Raw genomic sequence first — 10,755 nt, 5'->3', positions numbered from 1 at the left:
TTCTTTGCCGTTAACTTAATTAAACCTTAGTCAGCTGCCACAGTGATGAAACAACGTACCTCAGTATGCCTCGGAAAAAGGCCACGTTTGTCCGCTTTAACTCGGAATGCTACCATTCGATTGTAATGAATTTTTGCCGGACGATCCGCGCGCAATGGCGTAATTGTAACTTATGTACAGAAGAGGGGAAAAAGAATTGGGTATTATAAATTCGCAAACAGAGGTAAAAATGATACCAGGTGTGCAGCATTGAGCGAATGCACACTTTTGAAAGTTTTAAGCGTTATTCGATGACAATTGATGACACCTGAATAAAGTAATTTACTTTAAAGATCTGTGTGAATTGTACTTAAATTTCCGTGACGCTTACACAACGTATTGGTTATTTAAAAGCATGCCCGCTGAATACCCCCACACTCTGCCCGGGCGTTAATTTCTCCCCACATTGCATAAGACACTGAGTAACCTGGCCATATGCAGGCGTCCCGACCGAGGTTGCCCGAGGCTCTGGGGACGAGAATAACAGTAGGTCACATGGCGGCTGCGGTGGCAAATTTGGCGGCGATGCTTGGTGTATACTGACTTTAAGCGGAAAATGTGATTATAGGTGCTAGTGGCACAGTATATAACAGTATACTGCCCATAAAATGTCGGACTCCTTGACGAGTTTTCTTTTGCAGCTTCACTCTCTCCTATCATCGGATGCCCTGCACCGAGGTGTAGATGCAAGTAACATTGTGGTTGATCTCGGAAGTTTCTGTTTGGAGAATGTCTCTGACAGGGAGCAAGGTAAAGTGGCAAATTAAGCAGTTTTTGAGGGGAACAGTGAGGGTCTTGGGAAACAAAATTCACACTGTTGCAGTGTGAATTTTATTTTTTAACTCAGAACAACTAACGTCAAGCTGGTTATCCAGAGACTTACCAACATGTTAAACATGTTTAAAAGTGGTTTAACAAAACAAGGTTAAAAATTAGTTGCTAATACCGTGCATATCCCACAGAGGGTAGATGGTAGATCATAGGGCACAGAGCATAGATCAAAGAGAGTAGTTGGTAGAGCGTAGATGGGCTTAGAGGGTAGATGGTAGATTGTAGAGCGTAGATTGAAGAGAGTAGCTGGTAGAACATAATTTTATAGCGTAGAGCATAGAGCGTAGAGGGTAAACTCAGTACAGAATTGTACATTAAAAACTAAGATTATTAAAATACTGCAAACCGTAATAACACTTTAATATATATGAGATAATAAAGAAAGCCAATAATTACAGCATCGCAGATGATTGAGAAACTCGTACTCGAAACCCAATATTTTTTATCACTCTACTGGTTTCTAGTGCAGAGTGCACTATTGGGATGGTTATGGGGGCTGCCTGCTGCTAAGGAACTAAGGCACTATGGCACTATGGCACTATGGCGCTATGGCGCTATGGCGCTATGGCGCTATGGCGCTATGGCGCTATGGCGCTATGGCGCTATGGCGCTATGGCGCTATGGCGCTATGGCGCTATGGCGCTATGGCGCTATGGCGCTAAGGCGCTAAGGCGCTAAGGCGCTAAGGCGCTAAGGCGCTAAGGCGCTAAGGCGCTAAGGCGCTAAGGCGCTAAGGCGCTAAGGCGCTAAGGTGTAAACTTAAATGTTTGTTTAATTAATTAATTTCAATTAATTAATTAGTCTAGAGGCAAGGAAGTAGTGGGGGTAGGGTGGGAAAGGTACATGTGTACTCTATGTAAAACACATTCCATCGCCGTCACTTAACTTTGAACATATATTTGTTTCAGGTAACCCCTTGCTCTCCTTGTGGTACCATTCTCCTTAGAACAAAACTAATTTGCCCTAAACGCATGCGTAGATTAGTTAGCGTTCGTGGCTTCTATATTAGGTGAAGGATACATTGCATACGGAATCACACACAAATGTTGAGTGGTTTTCCTTATGGTAGAGCTCAACATGTAAGACGCATGCGTTCTAGCATTGTTAGTGTTATACAATATCTTTCCAGGTGGTAATTTATATATCATGTCATGTGACCAAGGACAGCAGTTATTTTTCAGGTAACGCCAATTGTCCCTTTTTATTGCAAAAGTGAAACGTTACTGTGGCTGCGTAGCTTTTAGAATTACACACAGGTCGGTGCAACAAATATCATCTGCTGTTTTCAATCTACAATAGTGTGCTTGTCAGGGTTCAAATGGATTGCTTCTCCTTAGCGACTTGTTTATTTCTTGCCTTAATTGTGTCTGTAAGAGAGACCAAAAAGTTCCCAAGTTAGTGGCTTTAATACCCCGTGATTGAAAATTTGTAACAAAAGAAACCAGGAAAATGCTCAAATATTGCTGCAGACACTGTGGCACCTAATGAAAGCGCAAATTAATTTAATCAGTCTTTGAGGAGACTCATTCATATCTGCCAAGTAGCGCTGTTTATCTTCAATACTTTTCGTTGAAATGCTTCTCAGCCATCAATATCGTTGTGTGTTAATTTTGAATTGTTTTATTGTTAACAACAAAGGTGGCAACAGAAAAAGAAAGTGGTATTTCGTGACTATCTCATAATTAAATTAGTTCTTGTTCATCGGTAAAAATTTGCATTTTTAGTAAAACATCGTTTCTGTTCCGTTTCTTCATCACTACATCAGATATTTAACATTCTTTCATCTATCTCCAAAAACAAGGACATCTTCTGTATGTTTTGGAGAAAGCAAGGGTTTCATATTACATGGCTTTGCGAGGAAAACAAAAGTATCAAGTTACAAAGTTGGCATGAAGAGCTAAATTGTCACGTTTGCTGCTTCAGCGTATTATTGAATTTAAAATGAACGAAAATCAACGTAAAACACCAGTACTAATTAATTTGTGCGTAATTTTTGGACCTTGAATGAAAATACAACCTTGAAACATACACACTGCAAAGGGGAAAAGCCGTAGCAGACTACCAAGGTAGACACAAACCGGAAGTGAGCCGAGCAGGGGTGAGTACTTATGGGACTACTGTACCAGAGCTATTAATTGCGCTCTGCACTATCTGAGATTGTCTCACTAGTTTAAGCCTCTAAGCTAGTGTAGAGAGTAGTCAAAAATTCTTGAACTGATAAACTTGTAAATACGTAGAGTGTAGAGCGTAGATGGTGGAATATGGACTGTAAGAGCTTTAAGAGCATAGCGTGTTGACCGTAGATGGAAGAACATATAGCATAGAGTGTAGCCAGGGTAAATACAGAATTGTAAATTGAAAACAATTGAAAGGCTGTGGGCAAGAATGTCCCCTAGAAATTTTGGCCAGTTTGAAAGTGCTCAAAAATAGCTGAATTTTGGCATGTGGGCTTCGTTTTACCTGAGAAACATTCCTCTGAAGTTTTTTTCGCTGGGGTGCGCTTTGTTCTTGAGAAATAACGTGTGCAAAAAAACTCAGTTTTCCAAGCAGCATCTTTTGGAGATCTTTTGTCGAGCGAAAAGCAAAAGAAACCTTATTATTTTGTTGAACAGCAAACAGGCAGCCTGTTGATACTGTATTCCACAGAATCTTAGTTGTCTTTGAGTCAAAGGAAAATAATATATAGAGCGGAAATCTGGGAACAGATTGTTTATATCAGTTCTTGTGACGTGAACACAACACATGAATCGATCGAGCGTCAAACGAAATACCATCGAACAAAAAAGAGATGTGCCGCATTAGAGCTCCATCAACTAATGTCTTAGGCATTGTTTTAAAGTAACTTGTATCCCTGCCTGGTGATTGAGAGGCATCATAAAGCCTTGATAAAGGCATAAGTCATCAGCATGTTTTAAGGAATCAAAATGTGTTCTGAAACTTCGAAGGCAGCTGATATACCGTAATCCTGTTATCGGCATTTGAAGTCAGATCAAGAGCAGCAAAGTCCAAGAGCAGTTCTTGCCCTAGAAAAATACCCTCTGGTGAGTTGTGGCCCATTTGCCAAGCGTTGCTAGTGTCAAAGTTTGGAAAGTGAGAACTGGTTTTAGACTTATAAAATTTGTCTTGTATCGACCGCCATGTTTTCCCGCACATGAGGTGTAAAAACCCTTCCCGGCATGCATTGCGATCATGTTCTGTGGACGTTTCTCGAACTGGTAACTAGATTGTTTTTCCTTTTTCATTTAACATAATAATGGCCAACAAGTGGCGATTGATTGTAACATAGATCTGTGATCCAGGTTGGGTTGATTTTATTTCAAATCGGCATCATTTGTAGTGTTTTGAGCTTCTGGGATCAGCGGACATGCAGATGTATGGAGACCCGTACATTGCGCAGAAGGGTTAATCTGTTAATCTGTCAGCCCTATTTATAGAGCATTTTCACGTGAAGTCATAAAATTCTTAAATCCAAAACTAAAGAGCCACAAAAGTTGTTATCCTTATCAGACATAAGAGGTACCAGGGCATCGTGAATTTCGAAGTTATGGCAGTGCGTGACATAAAGCTTCGATCGCGTTTGTCGGAAAAAATGTATTTATCTCGTGATTTTTGGCCATTTAAGACGTTGCTGTATTTGGAAAAGTGCTTATTTAATGCATATTTGTTCAGTGCAAGATAATCATTGTCCCAGACAACCAAAGTAAGTTCCAGATTTTAACACCATTTTCCGGCCGCCATATTGGTGTACCACAGAACACCAACATGGCAGCTCCATACTAGGCTCTGTAAATTTGTCAACGAATGTCTCAACTTTGGGACAATGCACACACCTTAAACTTGGAGAACTGTCTTCTTTATTTATCTTCTGTAATAGCCCAATTTCTTGACCTTATCTACTGAATGGTTTTTGACATTATTTTTTATTGCATGACAATAAAAATGCTCTATAGGACCTCTTCTTTGACTGTTTAGTAGTGACATCTACATTGATCGCTGTATTTGATTTGACTATCCTAGTTCGACAAGGTAGTTTCAATGTTTATCAGCTGACTGAACATGGCGTAGGAGTCCTGGTTTATTATTATTATTATTATTGTTATTATTATTGTTGTTGTTGTTGTTTTTATTATTATTATTATTATTTAATTTTTTTTCATAGTGCAACTAACAAACTCGACTATTTAGTAGGGAAATCAACCTACGGTGACTGTTGCTAGTTGTCTAAACAAACCACAGCCGTAGCCCTAACCCTGCTGAATAACATTGGACTAATCTCTAATCCTAATTAACTTAAACCCTAACCACAAGAGCCTTAAGCATTTTAGTGACCTTATGTGAAATGAGCATTTCTGTGGTCACACGTTCTGATCAAATCAACATTTTACTGTTTTCTAAGTAAAATGAACATCCTTGCAAGCCTGCAAATAATAATATACACCTGGGTGGAGAGAGGCATCGGTCATCGGACAATTGTCCGGTAAATTTGAGACAAAGTAAAATCCCTAGGTCTATGGATTTCAACAGATCCCGAACTATCTGCCTCTTTAAACTACAATGAGAAACTTGAAAAAGTGAAAGAAATCCTGAGATGCTGGAAATACCGCTGACTCACATTGTTAGGGAAAATCACTGTTATCAAATCACTAGTGGTCTCCCAATTGGTTTATCTACTCTCGCCTCTTCGCTCAAACTACAGGGTTTTAAAAGAAATAAATGATTTACTCTACACTTTTCTATGGAATGGTAAAGGCGACAAGATAAAACGGAAGGTAGTGATCAATGATTTCGGTGGTGGTGGCCTAAAAATGATTGATATTAGTTCCTTCAATAAATCTCTCAAAACCACATGGATTAAAAAATATTTAGATAACAACAATAAGGGAAAATGGAAAATCTTTTTTGATATAACCCTAAAAAAATATGGCTGTCAAAACTTTTTTTCCTACAACCTCAACGTTAGAGACACCTTATCGACAATAACAACTTCGGATGCCTTTTTAAAAGAACTATTAGGAATCTGGGCGGAAGTTAACTTTGAACCTGAAATAACATCGAAAGATCACTTTCTGGATCAACAACTTTGGCATAACTCCCTAATAAAGATAGCCAACAAAACAGTTTTTTTTAAAAATTGGTTCACCAAGGGAATAACTCGGGTGAAACATCTTTTAGGACCGGACAACAACTTTCTCTCGTTAAATGATTTCCGCTGTAAGTATGAAATAGACCCTCGCCCTCTCAGCTTCTACGGATTAATATCGGCTGTAAAGTCTCTTCGGACTGATTCTAATTTTCAAGATTTACAGAACACCGACCACGAATATGAGCCACTTACAACAAGAATTTTGCAGGTCAAAAAAGCAACTACAATAATATATAAAAAACTGATTAGTAACAAGAGTTTAACCCCAGAGTCAAGTCAAAAGAAGTGGCTAGAGGATTGTGGCCTACCAATAAATGACAACATAAATTGGAATGCTGCCTATCTTTTAGCTAAAAAATGCACAAAGAGCACTAAGCTGATAGAGTTTCAGTTTAAATTCTTACATAGACGTGTACCAACCAATAACTTTTTATTTAGAATAGGTCTACAGGGCGACGAAAAGTGCAGTTTTTGTCACACCTCCTCTGAGTCAATAATTCATCTTTTTTGGTCATGCCGTCAAACATCTCACTTTTGGAATAAACTTACTGAATGGCTGAAAAACTTAAATTTACTTCCTAGAGATTATGCTTTGACAAATATTACTGCTTTGGGTCTGAGACCAGATATCTCTCAATTTGCGCTTCTTATAAATTACTGCTTTCTCTTAGCACGATATCACATATGGCTCGCTAAAACAAAAAATGATCATCCAAATCTTACGCTTTTCATATGCACACTAAAATTACAATATGAGATAGAAACAAAAAGTGGAGACACGAAGAAATGGAAACCTCTTACAGGATACATGAGGATTTAATTAATATTTTAGATTATATTTTCTGTAGGGTTATCTATCTCCTACCCATTAATCTATTTCTAATCTCCTGTCAGATGCATAACTCATTTTACTTTTAATGTACCACATGCCTTTGGTCTGTTTTTTTATGTTTCTGTACTACAACCTCAAGCTGTAATGATAACTAGCTATTTTTCTTCTCAATTTTTTTTTTTCTTTGCCCCTTGTCGTCACTGTATTTCTTAATTGTGTAAGTCGTGTAACTGTATTTGTTAGTAATGTAAGTCGTTTAGTTATTGTAATTTAAATAGTGTAAATAATTAGAGCAATATAATGTAAATAGAGTTAGTGTTGTAAGTAAGCATTGGTTTCCCTTGTGTTATTGCAAATAAATAAATTAAAAAAAAAAAAAAAAAAAAATTTGAAGTTTTGACAGCTAAAAGCTTAGCCTGGTTGAACACTCTGACCGGGCATTTCTGCCAAAATGAAAAATATTTTAACTGGAAATTTGTGGCCAAATATTGGACAAGTTATTTTGTTATACTGCCACACAATACTACGCAAAAAAGCTTTGTTATTGGTTTTTATTCCAATTCTAAGAATTTTATCACACGCACTGCGTCATCTCAAATGTTATGTCGAATTGTACAGATTGTAAACACATCCCATCAGTGCCACTATTCCTACATGTTAATTTACGCATTTTGCAGTGGCGTTGTGAAAGATCGTGAAGCCCCATTTAGTCTGAATTACGTTCATCTGAAAAACTACTAAAAACTGAGGTCTTATGTAATTACTCGTTTGTTGCCACCTAGTGTTGTGGAATTAATTTTCAGTTGTACATTGACCCGATTAAAATATTATGGAAATTGAATACACTGCCCAAATACTTACGTTTCGTTTATCTGAATGCAATCGCTTTCAAAAACTTTAAAACCTCTAAAACGTAACCAGATGTTTTTCTAGTTCATATGATCAAAAATCAGTTTTATTTTTAACTCCTTATAGTTGTTTTTTTACATCTGTCAGTGTGGTTGAAATATAGTTTCCGTACCACAGAAATGTTTTCGTGAAAAGCGTGAATGTACAGATTAGTCACACTTTATAGTCATGGCCACCTTTTATTCAATTGACCCCAAAAACTTTCAGAGGAAACTTGCTTTCAGAAAAAGTCGAAGAATTCATTTCAGCCAATTTTCAAGTCTCTGAATGTTATTGTGGGGTTTTATACTGACAAGCTGTCCGCGCGGGAGATTGTTTCATCACTTTTCCCGTTTTCCTTAGACGTCGTGGGAAACTTGATACGTTGGAAACGCTTGTGTGACTAGAGATATAAATGTTTGTAAATTTGTCAATTTTCAACAGGTAAAATAATACCAGAAGTAATGTAAAGGTCCCCTTGCTGGTGCTAGTAGCGATTTTACACTCAGTTGACTTTTGAGCTTTTCGAATTTACAACCAATATTTTGGTGAAGAGTCTACTTACCAAACAGATTCCATGTTCTGTGCGTCTGTTCAGTAATATATCACAGATGACGTCAAAATGTGGTAACAAAAAAGTGGCACACGAGGCGATAGCCGAGTGTGTCACTGATGTTCAATTGTGCCTCTGTCCTCTAATAGATCATAGGCGAGAACCAATCGCGATACTGGTGCGATGCTCTACCAACTGAGCTGTGAAGCCACACATTGGGAGCGAGGTCAATTAATTGAGTTCAAGAACTCAATTAATTGACCTCGCTCCCAATGTGTGGCTTCATAGCTCAGTTGGTAGAGCATCGCACCAGTATCGCGGAGGTCACGGGTTTGAATCCCGTTGAAGCCCTGATTTTTTCAGGCTTCTTCTTTCCAATTTCTTAAATTGGAAAATTTACTGCGATGATCATTCTTCACTTTCATCTACAACCGCAGTTCATATATGAATTATTTCATATAAACTTCACACGTTGGGTTATTATCTAAACTGAAATACCGAAATGTCTCAAATGTCTCTTTTTAATTTCTAATGACAAACAATTTTTTTTGTCCAGCCAGACTGGCTTTTTGTCAGGTCAAAACTTGTCCTTGTCCTGACAAATGACCTGCCTATAGACAAAAATTATTTGCAGGCTTGTCCTTGGCGTCACCCGTTAACGTGAAATCAACATTTTTACCTATGTAGACCTGAAATCGGCATTTTTGAGCTTATATGTTGCGTGAAATTAGCATTTTGCTGTTTTGTAAGTGAAATCAACGTCCTCTCCGTCACGCGTTAACGTGAAATCAATCGACATTTTTGAGCTTATACGTTGTGTGAAATTGACATTTTGCTGCTTTCTAAGAGAAATCAACATCCCTGCTGTCATGCATTAACGTGAAATCAACATTTAAACCTTTTTTGACCTAAAATCAACATTTTTGAGCTTATACGTTGCGTGAAATTGACATTTTGTTGCTTTCCAAGAGAAATCAACATCCTTGTCATCACACGTTAACGTGAAATCAGCATTTAAACCTTTTTTTACCTAAAATCAACATTTTTGAGCTTGTACGTTAAATTGCGTGAAATTGACATTTTGCTGCTTTCTAAGAGAAATCAACATCCTTGCTGTCATTTGTTAACGTGAAATCAACATTTAAACCTTTTTTGACCTAAAATCAACATTTTTGAGCTTATACGTTGCATGAAATTGACATTTTGCTTCTTTCTAAGAGAAATCAACATCCTTGCCATCACATGTTATTGTGAAATCAACATTTAAACCTTGTTTGACCTAAAATCGACTAAATTGAGCTTACATGTTGCGTGAAATTGATATTTTGCTTCTTTCTAAGAGAAATCAACATCCTTGCTGTCACGTGTTGACGTGAAATCAACATTGAAACCTTTTTTGACCTAAAATCGACATTTTTGAGCTTACACATTGCATGAAATTGACATTTTGCTGCTTTCTAAGAGAAATCAAAGTCCTTGCGGTCGTGGCGGGCTGATCCTTTGTTATAATAAACCGAGGCGAAACTTCACCTTATAAGAAAGGCTTGGCTTGGCTATTATAATAAAGGATCGGCTCAGTTTATCATAACAAAGGCCCGGCTTTGTTTATTTGAAGGAGTCGGTGGGAAAAGGGTGTTAGGTATTTTAAACAAAAGTGAACTTTGTCGAAAATGCTCCAAATTTCGCATGCAGTTTTGTTCAGGTATGTTAAGCAATGTCCCGTAAATTTCATGCTAAAAGTTGCTTCGTTTTCGAGATATTGTGTATGCAATAAACCACTTGGTTTTTCCAACCTGTGTGCTTTTTTTGCATACATTTTTTCTCGAGAACGAAGAGCAGCCCAGCGAAAAAAACTTCAGAGCAATGTTTCTCAGGTAAAACGAAGCCCACATGCCAAAATTCAGCTATTTTTGAGCACTTTCAAAATTGCCAAAAAATCTAGGGGACGTTCTTGCCCATGGCCTTTCAATTATTAAAACACTGCAATGTGTAATAACACTCAACATTCCCTAAGCAATATAATATTTGCTACAATAACTATATGCCATTACACCTCTACAGTGTATGCATATCTGAGAGAAACTGAGCTTAAACATTCAAAATACTACCGTAGAGTCGTAGAGCTCTACGAAAATTCCTACACCTGATCGAGCTTCATAAAACAGGCTGGGTATATTTTTGTTGAGATTCAAGGCTAATTATCTCGAAAAAATACGTGGCTACCCCAGTTTTTCTTTGTGGATTCCAACAGCCCTTGTGAAGGTCTACTTTTTCTGCGTGGTCGTTACCTGGTGCAAAAACCTTTGTATTTAGTAGGCACTGTCCTTAAGGTTGTGAAACAATGGTTTATGGATCATACAGTTGGTGAACTGCATATCATTGGTGCATTAGTCATTAAGGACGTTTGCTTGAAAATTTTCTAGCATAGGGTTTTCTCTGAGAATTTTACCACTGTAAGATGATGAGTTA

The 10,755-nt window shown here is 37.7% G+C and overlaps 1 protein-coding gene across 1 annotated transcript in view; it reads left to right on the top strand.

The window, feature by feature from the left end:
• The first annotated feature begins 521 nt into the window (after positions 1-521).
• Positions 522-10,755, top strand: part of LOC110046028 (DNA-dependent protein kinase catalytic subunit-like) — a 290,155-nt gene continuing 279,921 nt past the window's right edge. Inside the window, exon 1 of the mRNA XM_089289604.1 lies at positions 522-789. Within this exon, the coding sequence (XP_089145730.1) occupies positions 648-789 (142 nt within the window). The 5' untranslated portion in view covers positions 522-647. The remainder of the gene's footprint in view (positions 790-10,755) is intronic.

Source organism: Orbicella faveolata, unplaced genomic scaffold, assembly GCF_042242905.1.
Source record: "Orbicella faveolata isolate gen_17 unplaced genomic scaffold, um_ofav_v1 contig_2, whole genome shotgun sequence".
Lineage (NCBI taxonomy): Eukaryota > Metazoa > Cnidaria > Anthozoa > Scleractinia > Merulinidae > Orbicella > Orbicella faveolata.
The sequence above is the reverse complement of the archived record's forward strand: the minus strand, read 5'-3'. Positions and strand labels throughout refer to the sequence as shown.